This window comes from Diospyros lotus, chromosome 11 (genome assembly GCF_014633365.1).
Source record: "Diospyros lotus cultivar Yz01 chromosome 11, ASM1463336v1, whole genome shotgun sequence".
Classification (NCBI taxonomy): Eukaryota; Viridiplantae; Streptophyta; class Magnoliopsida; order Ericales; family Ebenaceae; genus Diospyros; species Diospyros lotus.
The window spans coordinates 1,031,935-1,050,095 of record NC_068348.1 but is presented as its reverse complement, the minus strand read 5'-3'; the positions used below and the strand labels follow the sequence as shown (position 1 = coordinate 1,050,095).

The following is an 18,161-nucleotide window of genomic DNA, read 5'->3' as shown; positions in this document are numbered from 1 at the left end:
ATTTTGGAGATACCTGAAGCGTTGGGCGTTCAAGCTGCGATCAATACCGACTTGAATGGTTGTCGTCTCAGTGCTTATAGGGCACTCGAGGACACAACCTATATGTAATACCTTGTATCGGCATAAGGTTACCACGTAATTTCGAGGGGCTTGGAATACCGAAAAGTGGGTTTGCTAGTAAAATAAATTGCCGAATCAGCTGCAGGGAATGTCCTGAGATTGAGATTTCAATGGAAAATAATATATCATTGTTAAGCATCCCAAGATAGGATTTTTAGTATCAAAAGAAATCGGATCGGAGTTAATTTTCGATACAGCTTCAATTCGAGCTGAAAACTGAATTATCAGTAGGGAACACCTCATAATTTAGATATTTAAAAGAAATGATATATTAGATTATGGTTGTTTTTAATGAAAGATATTATAGTTTATCATGTTAAAAAAAAAAAATCAAAATTGCAGCGAGAGGTATGGCTGCCATAGCTGCCACCGTCCCTCAAATCAGCAAGCAGGGCATGGGCGAGCCTGGCATGGACGTGGGGGTGGTCTTTAGCTCACGTTTCCCCTTGTGATTGGTTAAGAGAGGCTCGGATTTGGCTATAAATAGCTGAGTCTGGTCAAGGGTTTGCATCAAAGATTTTACTTTGGATTTCTCACATTTGGGAGCGAATCAGAGGTCAGGGATAAAGGGCTTTTGTTCCCCAGGTTGTGAGAAGCAATTCTGAAAATTTTGAGAGTTTTTTGAGTGGTATAGAGGGTGTTCACATATATATATTTGGCCGCCTATATATATATATATATATACATATTGCGTGAGTGTTTAAATCGAGTTGTAGAGTGATCGATCAAATGATCTAATAAGGGGCTTTTGGTAGCGAGGCTATGGGCAACTAGTCTGGAACGTTTCGTGTCAATCGGAGTTCGAATCGAAAGTCAATTTGGTTCGCCGAAGTTCGATGGTGGGCGGCTTGAGCATGCTGTTTTCGGCCAAATCGGAGGGATTCTGGTGGTGTTTCCCAACAAAAAAGGGTACCATTGGGATTGACTAAGGGAGAGGAGTAGCCTAGTGTCGTCGGTTCGATTTTCCAGTGTGCCTTCGCCAGAGAAGATGACCGAAGGTAATTTTTGTATTTTTTAAATGCTAAAAATATAGAAAATTCAAGAACAAATAGAATTAAAGGAAATAAAATTATAAAAAAATATCCATAAATTCAAGAAAAAGGAATATTTTATTTTGATGAATTTTTATCTTGGAAATTTCTTGAGGAGATAATTATTTGTATTTTTGAAAGGAAATGTAAATGGAAAATAAATATGATGGATTTTTATAAAATTCTGAGAAAATTTCATAAGAATAAGGAATTTATTTTATGAGTTTTGGTTATTTTTAATAGAGGATATTCGAAGGAAATCAAGGATAAATAAATTTTCTCAAGGAAAATTAATTATGAAAATTGGAGAAAATAGGAGAAAAATCTGGAAAATTTCCAGAAAATTCCAGAGGCTTATAAATATTTTTTTATGAATTTTTGTGGAGAAAAATTTATAAAAATTCTTGAAGAGATATTTACTTGAAATTATTGAGAGAAAAATATGAAGAAATTAGAGGAAAATTATGAGAAAATTGAGAAAATAAATATTGATTTTTCTTTGAATGCATATGATGTCTAGGACATATTCTTGTTACTTTGATCACTTTTGGTTTATCGTGAGCGATTAGTTTCATGCGATGGTTCACCCAAATAATTATTTACACTTGTATTGAATTTTCGTACAGTAAATTGCATACATTGAAATGTTGATTTTATGTTATGCATGTTATGATTTTTAGCATTGGCATGTTATGTGTTGTCCATGTGAGACGTGGGTTGTTAATCTGTGACGTAGCCCTTAAGTGACAACACTCGGGATGCGTGCCGAGGATTAATGCTATGTGACCTACTTGGGACGGTGCTGAGACGGACTTCACCCTACTGTACTCAAGTAGCGGGGTTGAAAGTGGACACCACCTCGGTTGTTGGCTTAAGTGGCGGGGCTAAGAGTGGACACCACCCCAGGTTCTTTTGAGCAATAACATTAATACCGAGGTGTCGTTGATTCCAGGGATAGTACTGATGTGATACTCTTGGGGCTAGGGTTGCATTGGGTTTTGAAATGCTTTTGAGTAGAAGCGTAATGCCTAACAATAACAATGGGGTGATTCCCGGGTTCATATGTCAAGGTTATCCCTCTTAAGCAGGATTGTGTTTGCCAATGGGTTGATGTGGTCGTGTCGCCTTTAGAGAGATTGCATTTTTCCCGATTAGGGCTAAGTGCTATGTGGGATTCTCTTAGCCTGGGGCATGTCAGGATCTGTAGGTTTTATATATGATTTTACATATCTTCATGAAAATGTTTTTGAACTCTCACTTAAATGATTCAGCATCTAATTTGGACTATGTCCCTGAAATATTCAAACATTCCAGGTGAAAGCAGTGGCGCCAAGGGAAAGGATGTCGTCTAGATGTAGCTGTTATGTTTAGTTTTTGTAGGTCTTTGTCTATGATTACGATATTCAGAGGTTATGTAATATTTTGATATTTTCATGTGAAACATCGATGTGGTTATTTAATTGTAAAAAGAATTTATCGGTTATATATCATTGAGGTTTCGATCTTTGCTTCCGCTGATGTGATTGTTAATATCTATCTTATCCTGTTAATTTTTAAATTTTGATATGATGAGAAGGTATAATTAGGATTGTCGGGAAATGATTATGATGATAGTATGAATATCGAGAAACTTATGTTGTGTGTATGATGTTGAAAAAAAAAATATTCCTGAAATCTCAAGAGAATGCGCGTTCTGGGAAAATGGGGCGTTACACTATAAAAGGCTAGTCAAGTCTCTTGTTCTAAACATCCGAGTTTGCAGCGTCTACTTTCCCTCTAGCTTTGTGTTTTTGTAATATCCCAAAAAAAAAAAATGATAAGAATAATAATATAACCATAATAATAATAAACGAAATTAAATTAATTAAACTAAATTAATTTGTTTAAAACATGTGGCTGTGGGCGTATGCTTGGAGGCTACGCCTTGCACAGTAGCCTTTTCTGTCAAAATGAAGCAGAGAGTGAGCAGAGGGTGAGAGATAGAGATCGAGATTGAGGGAGATAAAGTAGGGGGAGCCGAGAGATTGAGATGGAGAGAGAGAGAGAGCTTAAGAGGGAGAGAAGCTGGTCGAGCTTTGCTCGGCCATGGTAGCAAAGCAGCTCTGGCCGGAGGTGGCGGTGGCTGAAGGCCGAAGCAGCTGATGGCCATGGCAACGCGCAGGGGAGGTTCGGCCATGGCAGTTCGAGCTGATGGCAGCCATGGCTGGGGGGGGGGGGGGTCGTGTGACGGGGAACGGCCGGTGGAGCTGGAGGCAAGCAAAGGCGGCCGGCGAGGTCGTGCGGTGTAGCAGCCGAAGGTTGCAGCGGCTGGGGCAGCGTCGGCCATGGCCGCAACGCGCGTAGGTGCAGGGGAGGCAGCGCGGAAGAAGAAGAAGGAAGGGAGAAGAAGAAAGGAAGAAGAGAAAGAAGAAGAAGAAGAAAGGAAAAAGAAGAAGAAAAGAAGAAGAAGAAGGAAAGGAAAGGAGAAGAAGAAGTTGCAGGAGCAGTGGGCGTGGAGAAGAAGAAGAAGAAGAAGAAGAAGAGGAAAAGAAAAGAAGAAATGGAAGAAAAGGAAAATGAGGAAAAATAATAGGATTTTGGGATTTTGTCGGCAAGGGAAGTGATCAGGTACGTGGGTGAAAATTAATAGAAGCATTATGTGTTTAAATTATAAATTTTATGCGATTAAAATTAATTAATTTGAGTCCCGGTTGTGTTATTTGTTAGGAAATGATTTAATTTGCTTCGGGAGCTTGAAAGAGGTCGAAATCAGCTAATTTCAGGCAAGTTCCAACCCCTTTCCTCGTGTTCTTTAATTCCCGTGAGAAACCCTGTGATTTTTCGTATTTTATACCTTCCCTTCGTTTGTTTCGGCTCGTTTATTAATTATGGAATTTTAAGTCGTTTGATTTAAATTTAATTTATTAAGGTGGTTTCGAGGATTTTATTAGCGTGATTTAATTTAAAATAAATATGAGACTCGTTTGAGATTTTAATTGTGGTGCGCTTATGTGGGATTTTAAACGGCTAAATTAATTATATTACACGATAGATTTATTTAATTAAAGCCGCGATTTTATTTATTGCCAGCGAACGTTTTACTTCACAGTGGGTGAGCAAGAAAAGCAAGGAACGGCCGTGTAAAGGCAAGCTCTTAACCCTCTCTTCTTGATCTTTAATTCCCGTGAAACATCCCGTGATTTCCTGTACTTTATTCTCTCCCTTACTCTAATTCGGCTCTTAACCTTATTTGTTATTCTTATTCATTTGTTTTAATTTAAATTAAATCTGAAGCTTCTAGAGTTTTATTTGTTGTGAGCTTATGGGGGTTTGTACCGCCCCCACTCCCTTTGGGAATGATGCCAAACCAGCCTGGGAATTAGGTTCCTAGACGGGCGAATTTATTTATGATTTTATCGGGTTTATTTACAGTTTTTCTCGGTTTTATTTATGGTTCGGTTAGAGCTATCGAGCAGTAGGGCAGGGGTCGGTTGTTGGTGACGCTGGGGTAGACTATTGTACGGCCCTGATGTGGACCGTCGGGTGGACACCCCTAGTCACTGGCCGTTGACCGGTGCCGGGCACTGCTGACTAGCTCTACTGGTATGTGATTTACTGCGTGATTAGATACATTGTATTACTGTTCATGATTTGATATGCACATGGGTACGGGATGCATATTGGGATATCCATTTATTGAGAATGCTTGGACACGGACATTCTAGTTTGGTTAGGTTGCATCCAGCGCGAGCATATGCATGGCGTGTGGTTTACTATGTGGGCGGAGCATGGCCTGATGCCTGGATGTATGGGCGCCTTGTATCACGTTGATGCTCACTACGCCATTGCATTTCTATGTGCATTGCATGGATACTGGTAGTATTTAGTTCTTGGACGGGAGTACCGTTCCGAGGGAGCCTATGGCTCGGTTGTCGGGAGTACCGACGGATACAGGTGACGGGAGTACCGGCCTGGGACAGCGCACGCAGGTTTGTGGAGACATTTGTTGCCTTTCAGGGCAGCGGCAGGTTGGTATGGGACTTGGGTGCCAAGTGTCTTATGTGGGCCCCAAGGACCGGTATGTGCTTTTATTTTGTTATGCTATTGAGCTGGTGTGTTGTAGCGTCTCATGGTTTGTGTGTACCTGGGGGTTTATTCTGGGGTGAGATTTTTGGTTTTGTGTAGCCTTCAGCCTTTTCTTCCTTATGCTTGCTGAGTCTCTCGACTCACCTTGCTTTCCATCATTCCAGGTAGTGCCAGCGTGGGTCCGAGCAGGGGAATCAGCGTCTAACGACAGAGTCGGTGTGGTGTACAGGCAGTCTCGTCAATCCCTATCCACTCTGATGTCTAAGTAGATTTACCTATTATTTCGTACTGTGCCAGGTGTTTTCTCGAGTCTTGTGTATGTCGGCACAGGAGTTTGTGTTTATTTATTTATCTTGTGACCGCTGTGTTAGCAGGATACCCATAGTGCATGCATGTCTTGAGCTTTGCTTCCGCTGTTCTTATTTTCGTGTATGCATGTCGGGGTGGTCTTTGTCTCGTGTTTCATTATTTTTCTCCTCCCGTAGGCGCTCCCGTTCGGGTAGTCCGAGTGGTTGGGGATATCCGGGCGGGGGTGCTTACAGTTTTATCTCACAGAGAGCAACCTCCTTGTGTTCTGCCAGATCCGGTCGATTGAGGTCACCGTTCGCCGGAGTGAGACCATTGTATCCTGCGTTGACAGCCGCCAGAGCCTGCCAGTGACCGAAGCAGGGCGAGTCTGTCTTTAGGTCGGCGCTTCCAAGCGTGCCTCGGTCTACATCTTCTTCCTTTATGTGGTTTGCGAATTCCAGGTTCTGAGTTTAAGTCTCTATAGTTTCTTGCTGGTTGCTGCTATTACGTTTTGTTGTTGTGATTTATTGTCTGCTATAGTTGGTGAACTGAATATATATATATTCACGTTGTTGTTGGCTTATTTGGGGCTTTTACATTACTTCCTTAGTTTTGAGGCATTGGTTACTTGTGTATGTTGTTGTACTTTTTGTACATTAGTTTTAATGATGAAAAACATATATTGGTTTAATCCCTAAGTCATGTGTCAAGTGTGTGGTTTTCAATATATATCAATTTTAATATCATGTATCACTTTGTGAAAATGAAAACCATGTTTTGACTAAGTCTAGAAAGAGTTTTATAAGAAAGAGTTTTATTTTTTGAAAACTATCTCCCGGTAATTTGATATCTAACATTCATTAGTGCTAAAACGATTTTTAATGAATTTTTCATTAAATAGAAAATATATAATTTAGAGGTGGTTAAATCGCAAAATCGTAAGTTTGTACTAAAATCTAAAATCTAATTTCTTACTGTTTTGAATTTTGATTTTCTAGATATTTTTATTGAATCCAAATAGGGGATACTTCGTTATTTGCATTTATGTATTAAAGTAAATGGAGGTAAAATATAAATAAAAGAAAATGTAGACATTTACTTAATGTAAATAAGCTGTGATGTATACATGTTGTGGATTGTGCTTTCATGCAAATATTTCTGAAAATCTGTCATATTTCCATGCATGTTTTGAAACCCCTTTGAAAAAGTTTTCAATGTTTTCAAGTGCATATGCTATTTCGAAATATTTATGTATTAGCATTTGTTTTAGGTTTTGAACTCTATTTTGAAACCTATATATCATGTTTTGAAACATCATTTCTAGAGAGGTGTGTTTCGAAATCTATGATGGTACGTTTCAAAACCTCATTTCCAGAGAGGTATGTTTCGAAACCTATGATAGTACGTTTCGAAACCTATATCTCTGTCAGCAAAGATTCGAGATGCTTTTGCTTTGCATTTTTAATATTTATCTAAAAGCTTCTCAAAACATTTTTTAATGCATTCTCCATGGCTTGCAAAATTCAAATTCAAATTTGAAGTGGAGATCATTATTATGTGTTAGTGGGGAATAGATTATGTTTCCCACTCATTGTTGTCTCTTGGTGCATATCCAGCTAGAAAGGCTGTATGTTTCGAAACATAAGTAGTATGTTTTAAAACCTATGTGTAAAATTGTGATGTTTCGAAACCTATTATGTATGTTTCGAAACCTACTTTTATGTCTTGTCTCTAACGGCTATAAAACGATCAGATTTCTATCTTTCGGTATAAATAGCAGGTATTTGAAGACAAGAATAGATTAATAGAGAGACAACAAGACACAACAAGTGAGCACACACTAGAGACACACACACAAGTACAAGTGATCTAAATCCGTTTGACAAGCTCTCAAGAAGATCCATTCATACGATCCTAGATGTGCATTGTGATGTGAAAAAGGAGAAGCAAGTGCAAACAACGAGTCTCATCTCTCCAGCTCTCCTCACCTCAAGTTAAAAGATTTGTGCAACCATATGGTAAGGCATTTATTGTTCATTGGGTTGTAAAAGATAAAACATTATTTATCTTGTTATTATTGTAAGGATTGAGTTTAGCCTAAAACTCATTGTGGTGTAAAGGTTTGAGTTGAGCCTAAAACTCATTGTGTCAAAGGTTCGATTTTAGCCTTAAAACTCACTTGATGCTAGGTTTGAGTTGAGCCCATAAAAACTCACTTTGTAAGATTTTAGGGTAAATCGTGGTAAAACCCTTTTTGTGGTTGATCACTAAGTAAAAAGCGATTGGGATTGAAAAATCCTTCAAGTGGATAAGTTTGAAAGTAGTGGACTAGGCGGGGTGCCGAACCACTATACTTCTTGTGTGCAAGTGTTCTTTAGCTTTCACTTATCATTATTGCCTATTGCATATGCTTTCATATGCTTTGTTATCAAAGTCTAAAACAAAGTTTTCATAAGCATAAGTTTATACATATACATAGAAAACATACCTTTGATATACAAACATCTTTGGTATACTCTTAAATATATAAATCATCTTTTTCAAAGATCATTATTTTGAAATGTAAGGTAAAGGATTTCAAATCAAGCAAAATAGTGAAATAGATTTCGAAACATACATTTCATATTTCGAAACTTGTAAAACAATGAGTTGTATTTCGAAACATATATAGTAGGTTTTGAAACCTACTTATCAAAAAGGTTTATTTCGAAACATATATCCTATATTTCAAAACATAGTATTTTGCATTCAATCAAAGTTTTAAATTATTGAAAATTTATACAAATCTCAATTCACCACCTTCTTAGGATATATTTACCATCATTAAGAATCAACAGTGTAGTTTCCATACCTGTTGTGTGCTGCGGTTCTAACATAAAAAGATGCCCTTAGAGCAACTTCAAGAACGAGTGCCATTTGGGGTGCTAACTTCATAATTGTCGAAATGACATCCCAAATTTAAAATTTTTCACTTCAACGGAAGTGGCATCCAGGGTTGCAAAATAACATCAATATTTTTGGAGTGCTAATTTTCCAACCTCTAGAGAGAGAAAATTGAGATGTCCTATTTCCAACTATTAAATTCAACGGCTCTATTTCAACCAAAAAGTTCTATAAATACATAGATTACCTAAAGCAAGGTTTTCAGGCCAAGTAAGCGATGGAGCGAGAGAGAACCAGAAAGGTAGCGATCGACCAGCAAGCGACGAAGGGCTGGAGGGACAAGCCAACGAGGACAAGGTTGAGGCTGCGATGCTAACAAGTGACAGAGTAAGAGAGCCGAGAGACGCAGCAAGCGAGAGCGAGGCGAGCAACTAAGGGGAAGCCGACGAGGGCGAGGCAACAACCAATGAAAGTGAGCCGCGAGCAACGACTGACCGATGGCAAATGAGGGTGAGCCATCAAAGAGAAAGAGGCATAGAGAGAGGGAAAGAGGCACAAAAGGGGAAAAGAAAAAAGAAAGTGGCAGGGGTCTTTGCTTTGCCTATATATATATAATTGATTTTAATTTAAAATAAATATTTTTATTGTGGTTTAATTACATATATATTTTGGTATATATATAATTGATATATATAATCGTTCAGTTTAATTATATTTTTTAATAAAAAAAATTAAAATACCATCCTTATTTTAACACATATATCATTGGAGCAGATTTATAATTCAAGAATGTCATAACACTGTTCAAAATTACAAATAAGTGATTTAGCACCCCAAAATAGCAACTCCCTCTCGAGTTGCTCTTTAAGTACTAATCTTCTTCAATAATTTTTTTCCTCAAAATTAATATATCAAAATTATTCTTTGCAAAAGCTCACAAACTTTTACACAATTAACACAAAATAAAACAAGCTTAAGTAATCAAAACAATGAAGAATATGTAATTATAAGATTAATTTGATTGCTTGGTTGATTAGATTAAATAGAGTATATGTATATGTATGTCATAGAGTAACAAATAGAAGTATTTGAAGAGTGAGAATAAGATATAGGAAATATATTTTAAAAAAATAATATGTGCTTATTGTTCAATGAATGTCGTAAAGAGATTAAGAAAGAATTTCGTCCCTTTAATAATTAGAGGCACATGTTTAGAAAAAAATAATATAAAAATGTTATGTTTAGAAAAAAATAATATAAAAATGTTATATAAATATATATATAGGGGCAGATCTGCCCAAGTCCCTCCCTCGATCTGCCCCTATATATATATATTATATATATATATATATCACACAACACTCTTGGTGACGTCAAATCGCTCAATTGATATACATATAATGGAGCTTAATCAAGATATATATATAATGGGGCCTAATCAAGACATACATCAAGATAATGGCTCTGAAACTTGTTTGTAGAAAACGCACTTGTTGGGTTTAAGAAGATGCCCGAATGGACCGACCCGAATCCGGATTTGAGAAGCTTAAATGAAGAATGGATGGTTCTGGATAGATTCGACATACTTTCAAATTTTGGTCATAACTCACTCGTAAGAGTTTCGATTGAGTTGATTTAAAATGGTATGAAAAGTCAAGAGACAGATCTACCACTTTTATAATTTAAGTTTTGAGAGAATCGGGCTTAATCACAGTTGAAATTTAGCTTGAAATTTGGGAGGTGGTTTTGAGAGAGGGTAAGAGGTGAGGGTAAAATTGTCTTTTAGATTAAGGGTTAATGTAGTAATTTTATTGAAGTTGTTCAACGTTCTGTCCACCTTTACGTACGTGTAACATTATCCAGATTATATAGATACCACACAACACTCTTGGTGATGTCAAATCGCTCAATTGATTGAAAGGTACCTAATGAACCACCACGAGAGGAAGCCAAAGTCATAATTTGCCAACACCTCTGCTCTGCCACTCTCACAGCCGTTGCCTGCTTTCCGGTGCTACTGCTCCGCAGCGCTCTTGTGCTTTCGCCGCGCATGGAAGTAGAAAACGCCAACGTTTCTGAGGCTCAAAGGTTCTGTTTCTATGCTTTTCTGTTCTTTCGTTTAGATACACGAGAGGTTCTAAGAGAGGAAACTGTCTTCTCTTCTCTTCTTTTCTCATCTCATCTCAAGTATGGATTGAGACAAAACCAGCCGTTTGGCATGCATTTTAAGACATGATAATTATCGAATATTATCATGTTTGATGCTTATTGATATGATTTCATGCTAGATTATATATTGCTAAATAACAAAATCGGGTACCCAAATTAATTGATGACGAAGGTGTCATCTTAATGAATAATTTGGTCATATGAACCAACTATCCATCCGTGGGGATTAGCTCCGATGCTTCATGATTTTTAGCAAATGAATAATTTGGTCATATGTGCCAAACAATATCTTTTTTAACTTTATCGCATCACTAATTAATGCAGAATCATGTTCAGGTATGCAGTAGTTACAGGGGGCAACAAGGGGATTGGACTGGAGATATGCCGGCGTCTAGCGTCGGAAGGGATCGTTGTCGTGTTGACGGCAAGAGACGAGAAGAAGGGTGCCGGAGCTGTTGAAGATCTTAAGGTTTCTGGGCTGTCAAATGTGGTTCTTCATCAGCTTGATGTCAAGGATGCAGCCAGCATTGCTTCCCTCGCGAGGTTTCTGCAAACTGAGTTCGGAAAACTTGATATCCTGGTAACAAACAACATAACAAGTCTTAGTTTCACTAGCTGTGATCCGTTATATGAACTCTAACTTGCCAATCATCACTGTGTATGACAATATACGGCTATCATCACCCCGTAAATGAATATAATATATATATATATATATATAAGCAGGTCAATAATGCAGGGGAAAGTGGAGCTATAATAGATGATGAAGCTTTCAGAGCCTTCATTCTTGCAGGTGGCACTGTAAGTATTGACAAATTCATATCAAATAATGAACATCTCATGCTGTAAGAAAATATTCAACTCTTGAAGAACAATTGATAATATAACTCGAGGACAGAACAGAAAAGAAAAAAAAAAAAGTTATCGGTTCCAATTAAAATAGAGAACTTGCTTATATGACAAGATATCAGTTCTAATGGCCACAAGCACCGATTGAATTTGAAATAAGTTCAGACAAATGCCACTCTTAATTACAATAATTCCGGGTTTGATCTAATAACATGTACAGGTGAACGATGAGAATGCAGAATCACTGAAATTCATGGTGCAGACTTATGATAAGGCAGCGAATTGTGTTAAGACTAATTACTATGGCACAAAAGGAGTGACTGAAGCTCTACTTCCTCTCCTCCAACTCTCGGGGTCGCCAAGAATAGTCAATGTCTCCTCACGTTTCGGACTGTTGAGGGTAAATTCAACATTCTTGAATCTTCCTATTCTAATGGCACCCGAATCTTCGAGTCAGACAGACAGAGAATAACTGATGTGCTCTAATAGTTTCTTTTTTCTGGATTCAGTTTATCAAGAATGAGAGGGCTCGATCAGAGCTGGAAGATGTTGAGAGACTTAGTGAAGATGCGATAGACAAGATTTTGCAGATGTTTCTAAGGGATTTTAAGGAAGACAAGCTAAAGGCAAATGGTTGGCCTACCATATCATCCGCCTACAGAGTGTCTAAAGCTGCCATAAATGGATATACAAGGATCCTAGCGAGGAGATTCCCTCGTTTTCGGGTTAACTGTGTTCATCCTGGACGTGTCAAGACAGATTTGACATATCACATGGGAAACTTGACACCAGAAGAAGGTGCCAGAGCTCCAGTGGTGCTGGCGTTGTTGCCTGATGATGGACCTTCTGGCCTCTACTTTGACGAGATGAATGCATCATCCTTCCAGTGATGAGCATCCCACAATTTTCTGATTATAGATTGTGAAACATGGGCATGTGTATCTTTCGGGAGGAGGGGCAAGGGCACCAGCTGATGGCAGTGAAATAGTATTCCTTTCGATCTTTTAAGTTCAATATTGAGCTCTATCTACATAATGTGTTGACAACTGCAGAAAGATGAAAAACAAAGAATCTCAGAAACTAGATTTGCCAGTCTTCTATGTCGAAACAATTAGACCTTTACATAATATAACTCAAAGCTTGACAACAAGGACGTTCAGCTCTGTTTGTAGAGAAGCATAAACAATGAACAACTCCCATATAGAATTTGTGACCCTCAAGGAAAGTGAGCAGATTTCCAACTGGGCTTCAAACTTTGGAGTGGCTCCTTGCAGCATTTCGTCTCGCACAGCACCCAACAAAGTAGATTATTGACTGATGTAATGAAACAGGTCAATCAGAAAAAGGAATGAGCCCAAAAAAGAAGAAAAAAAAAAGGACTATAGCAATAATATGACCCAAATTTAGAAATGTGATCAAGATCAATATAAAGCTTATTAACATGTAGTTGACAAAATGATAATTTACAAAAATCAGCTGCATTTGTAACATAATTTCATTAAATTTTGGGAATATAAAATTTCAAAAATACTTCATATTTTCATATTCATAATCACTCTATTTTAGCTAATAGTGATATATAATTTTATATGTTCCATATATATATAGGTATTTCTCACCAAAACAACAAACAGAACCACGTTAAAGATTGGTACCACCCTCCATTCAGTTTTCTTGTATTGTGCAACTCCAGCCCTGGACAGGAAAGATGATTAGAAACACAAAGGGATATGAGGATTTCATAAAATGGAGAAGTAAAGATGTTTACTTGCAGGAATCGCAATTATAACACTTGATTGACTTCAAATTTTTGTAAAGTTTGCAATCCTTGTTGGAACTGATTGGATGAAAGCTCAAGTCATAGTATGAGGCATTAACAGCAGGATACCCACATCTATGGAAGAGATAAACAGTTGTTAAATGACTGTGTTGAGGAAAGAAAAATAGGCAGGGGAAAATAGTCAGGAGATAAACAGTTGAAGAAAGAAAAATATAATGAAGAATCCAGGGGAAAAAGACGATGTTGAAGAAAGAAAAAATAAAATGAAGTTCCATGAACGTTACTTGCATTACGAATTTACAACTGCTGCTACAGATGCATAAACTTATCAGTTAAGGGGGAGAAACTAAAATATAAATGACCAGTACACAAGGGCAAAGGAACATACTCAGATGGTGGTCGACAGCAGCCAGCCTCAATGGGAGTAAGTTTTGCAAGCTTGTACTGTTTAAGAGTCTGCATGAAGCGGTGAATTTTAAAAACTCTATTGAACGAAAGTGGGCTGCTTTCCAATGTTAGAAAAGTAACAAGAAACAGAATGCTGCTTAAATGGACCTTATAATTTTTGGACAGGTTATTACAGTAATCAGACTTCACAAGACAACTCCTTAGACGCGCCCAGTTGTGGCTATTGTTTATCTGGGGAAAGGAAGCATGATTAAGAAATAAAAAATTAAAAAAAAAAAAAAAAGAGAGATAGAAAATTGTCATGCTGATGCTGATACTTCAAACTTGTGCACCTGTCTTAAAAACCATGAACTGTAATCTTGAAGTTGATACTCCTTGTACCGGAGCAAAAAAACATCCAACAGCCACTGTTGAGACAATCCCACTTCATCCACCCAAAGAAGCAAATGTTTAGAAGCAAGGAAGATATACAAGAAGAATTATATTCTCTGTAAAGCCATTATATCTTATATCATGTTTAAGTGAATTCAAAAAATGTAAACCACAGTTATTGAGGCACAAGGGCCCTGCAGAAGAGATGTTTAATGGTACTTTGCTATAACTTCATACTTTTTTCCTCATTATTCTCTTTTTTTTGTGATGATAATATTTTTACGAGTAATGTTACAACAAAAGCTTGAAAATATATAAGTTAACAAGGTAGAGCAGCTTAGTGCAATCTTTGAGACACGAGAACAAACATTAGTCTATCATTAAAACAATTTAATAAATATAATTTGATAATTAAAGAAATCAATCTAAATTTAAACACTCAATTCCAGTTCAATATAGTTGTGTGTGTATATATATATATATATATATATTAGGTCATATAAGGAGTCTTTAAAGTGAGTTATAATGGTTATCTTACTTTGAGTAAGAGTATGGCGCTATGACTACTGCTACTACTAGTTGCTAGTTACAAACATGATACTGCCCTTATTCTATTCCTTCCTTGCACATTATTGACTAGAAGGGGTTCAGGACGAGCCAGCATAGGCCCAGTGCGACCCATGGCTCGCCCAGTGCGACCCATGGCTCGCACTGGGGCCTAACCATTAAATCTGCAGACCTTCCCACCTTCATTTCCTCTTTTACTCAAGCGCCAATCGTCGCCCACCCCTTGCCTTATGCTTTTATCTCTGTCTGGCTCGGTGGCTCCGTCGCTTGCCGGTGATGCCTCAGTCGTCTCGTCGCTCGCCTTCACCGATCGCAAGCTCTCCCCTCGAACCTCGGTCTCTCATAGTCTCGATCTCGCTTACTATTGCCTCTCTGAGCTCTATCGCAACCTCGCTCCGTCGCTCGCCCCTCTGAGCTCCGGCCCTCAGTCGCTCACTACTGCCTGCCTAATTGCCTCTTCGGCTCTTTGTCTTGGACTCTCGGCCCTACTTCACGTAATCAGTGAGCAGCACAGTAGTAAGCTTCTGCTTCACTAATTTTTGTTGTAAAATCTTTTTTTTCAATTTTAAAATTAATTAAGTAAACTTGAATTTTGTTAACTGATGTTAGATTAATTGATATTAGATTTCTCAAAAATAAGTTTGTTAATGTGATGTTAAGATTGATAAATAAGTTTATTAATTGCACAAGCACACATAATTTGATATTTCAATTGTTAGAGCAATTGTACAGGCGCACATATTTGATATTTTGATTGTTAAGTCAATTATATAGGCGCACATAATTTCATATTTTGATTGTTGAATCAATTGCACGATATTTTGATTGTTGGATCAATTGCACATAATTTGATATTTAGATTGTTGGATTAATTGCACAAGCGCACATAATTTGATATTTTGATTGTTGGATCAATCACATAATTTGTGAATTTATGAATTTGTGTATTATCTAATTATTATTTGTTATATTAAATTTGAAATAGTCATGGAGAGATTTTTAAAACAAAAATCTCCGTTGGTTGTAAAAGATGTTAATAGAGAGAAATTAAATAAATGATGTTAATTTTTAATATATTTATATTATTTATTATTTTTTCTTTAATAAATTTTGCCCTTAGTGAAAAAAATTTCTAGCTCCGTCCCTGGGGGAGCCTTCCCCCTAAAAGCTCTGATCTAGCTTCTTATAATAAGAAACTTGCCTCTTAGTTCTTCCCCCTCTTTCTAGTGAGTGAACCACGGGTGTGGTGCACGAACGGATTCTCTGTACAATGGTAAGGGTAGGCACGAACACCAAGCAGTCTCTCGGTAGAGACTGCATTGCAAAGAGTGTCGAACCCTTACTCAAAATAAGATAATTGATGATAGCGTCATTAGTCATGTGTCACATTTTTAATGAAAGAGATGTTAGACAGAGAAGACAATAACACAATCTCTTTAATCTCCTCAAATAAAGAGACATTACATAACTGATGATACCATCATCAATCATAACTCCGATCATTATTCTATTTTTACGAAGACAACAAAATGTAAGCATGAAAAGGAAATAAAGCAAAATTTATTTAATGTGATGATTATAATTAATACGAGAATTTTTAATTAGTAAAATAATATTAGAAACGTAAATGACAAGTAAAAAATTAAAGAGTGGTTAGGATGTTACTCTTGTCATTTATAAATCTTTTACATAATATTTTTTATTATTATACTACTTACTAGAAATTAAAAAGGACGGGGAGAAGTATTCTCGTATTAGTACTCGTTTATCAAACACTACATTTATAAAAGAAAAACAATGATTTATCAGTTCAAAGAGTTGCCCTTAGAGCAACTCCAAGAGGGAGTGTCATTCGGGGTGCCAACTCCATAATTACCAAAATGACATCCCAAATTTAAAAATTTTCACTCCAACGGGGGGTGGTGTTCAAGGTTGCAAAATGGCAACAATCTTCTTAGGGTGCCAATTTTTCAAATTCTAGAAAGAGAAAGGAGATGTGCCATTTTAAATTCAACAACTCTATTTCAATCAAAAAAATTTATAAATACATAGATTACCTGAAGTAAGGTTTTTAGGCGAGACGAGCGATGGAGCGAGAGAGAGCCAGAGAGGTAAAGATCAACCAACAAGCGACGGAGGGCCAAAGGGGTAAGCCAGTGAGTGACAGAGCGAGAAAGTCAAGAGAGGCAACAAGCGAAAGCGAGGCAAGCCACCGAGGGGAGAGCTGATAAGGGCGAGCCACAAGCAACAACCGATCGAGGGCAAAAGGTGGTGAGCTGTCGAGGGGAAAGAGGCACAGAGAAAAGGAAAAGGGAAGGAGACGTAGAAGGAGAAAGGGAAAGGAAAGGTGGCAGGGGTCTTTGCTTTGTCTATATATATATAATTGATTTTAATTTAAAATAATTGTTTTATTTTGGTTTAATTACATATATATTGGTGTATATATATAATTGATTTATATAACCATTAAGTTTAATTATATTTTTTAATAAAAAATATTAAAATAATACCCCCATTTTAGCATCTATCATTAAAACAGATTTATAATTTAGGAATGTTATAACATTGTTCAAAGTTACAAATAAGTAATTTAGCACTCTAAAATAACAACTTACTTTAGAGTTACTCTATAAGTACTAATCTTCTTCAATACCTTTTTTCCTCAAAATTAATATGTGGAAATTATTATTTGCAAAAGGTCACAAACTTTTGCACAATTAACACAAAATAAAACAAGCTTAAGTAATCAAAACAACGAAGAATACTTAATTCTAAGATTAGTTTGATTGATTGGTTGATTAGATTAAATAGAGTATATGTATATGTATGTAATAGAGTAACAAATAGAAGCATTGGAATTTGGAAGTGTCAAAACATGATATAGGAAATATATTTAAAAAAATATTATGTACTTGTTGTTCAACGAAGGTCGTAAAAAGATTAAGAAATATCATGTTTTGTCCCTTTGTGTAATAATTAGAGGCACATGCAGAGAAAAAAATAAGGATAATTCTACATTGTTCGATGCTCTTACAAACCGGCTTACCGAATGGGGTCAAAATGACCCAATTGCCCTCGCCCACCTTTGCCTCTCTCTCTTCTCTCATGGCTGTTTTGTAGAGCCCTCGCCTCCCTCTTCTCTGTTTTCTCCGTGCGTTCGCCGCACCTCGTCTCGCCGCCAGCATCATCGCCTCACCGACCGTCATTGTATCCAACGATGGTCGACAAGGCGACGATGTTGGAGGCGAGGCGCGGCGCGACGGTCGGCAATCACGCGGAGAAGGCAGAGAGGAGGGAGACGAGGGCTCTACGCGCAAATCCGTCATGGGAGAAGGGAGAAAGGAGCTAGGCTGTGCAATAAAGGGTGTTTTGGTCTTTTCACCCCTATTATATAATATAACTCAAAAAATAATATAAAAATATTATATATATAGGGGCAGATTAGGAGGGACTTGGATCTGCCCATATTATATATATATATATATCACACAACACTCTTGGTGACGTCAAATCGCTCAATTGATTGAAAGGTACCTAATGGACCATGAGAGGAAGCCGAAGTCATAATCTGCCCTCTGCTCTGCTACTTTCACAGCCATTGCCTGCTTTCCGGTGCTATTGCTCCGCTG

The 18,161-nt window shown here is 37.3% G+C and overlaps 2 protein-coding genes across 6 annotated transcripts in view; one reads left to right on the top strand and one right to left on the bottom strand.

Annotated features, from left to right (window-relative positions):
- LOC127813340 (tetraspanin-10) overlaps positions 1–18,161 on the bottom strand; it is a 50,764-nt gene that overhangs the window by 20,559 nt on the left and 12,044 nt on the right. The window contains exon 9 of one of the 4 annotated variants that reach the window (XM_052354273.1): positions 10,986–11,133. The exons of 2 other annotated variants lie outside the window; for them this stretch is intronic. The gene's annotated coding sequence lies outside the window, so the exon portion shown is untranslated. Of the gene's footprint in view, positions 1–10,985; positions 11,134–12,326; positions 12,452–18,161 lie in introns of those variants that run through there. One more of the 4 variants, XM_052354277.1, reaches the window with a different exon arrangement.
- Positions 10,307–12,429, top strand: LOC127813338 (salutaridine reductase-like). Of its 2 annotated transcripts, none has more exons than XM_052354270.1 (5): positions 10,307–10,475; positions 10,893–11,136; positions 11,283–11,357; positions 11,626–11,805; positions 11,915–12,429. In XM_052354270.1, the coding sequence occupies exons 1-5, from the start codon at positions 10,438–10,440 to the stop codon at positions 12,293–12,295; spliced, it is 918 nt and encodes a 305-aa protein (XP_052210230.1). In that variant the 5' UTR covers positions 10,307–10,437; the 3' UTR covers positions 12,296–12,429. The 2 variants fall into 2 exon arrangements, with proteins under 2 accessions (XP_052210230.1, XP_052210229.1); XM_052354269.1 differs by having other exon boundaries at positions 10,881–11,136.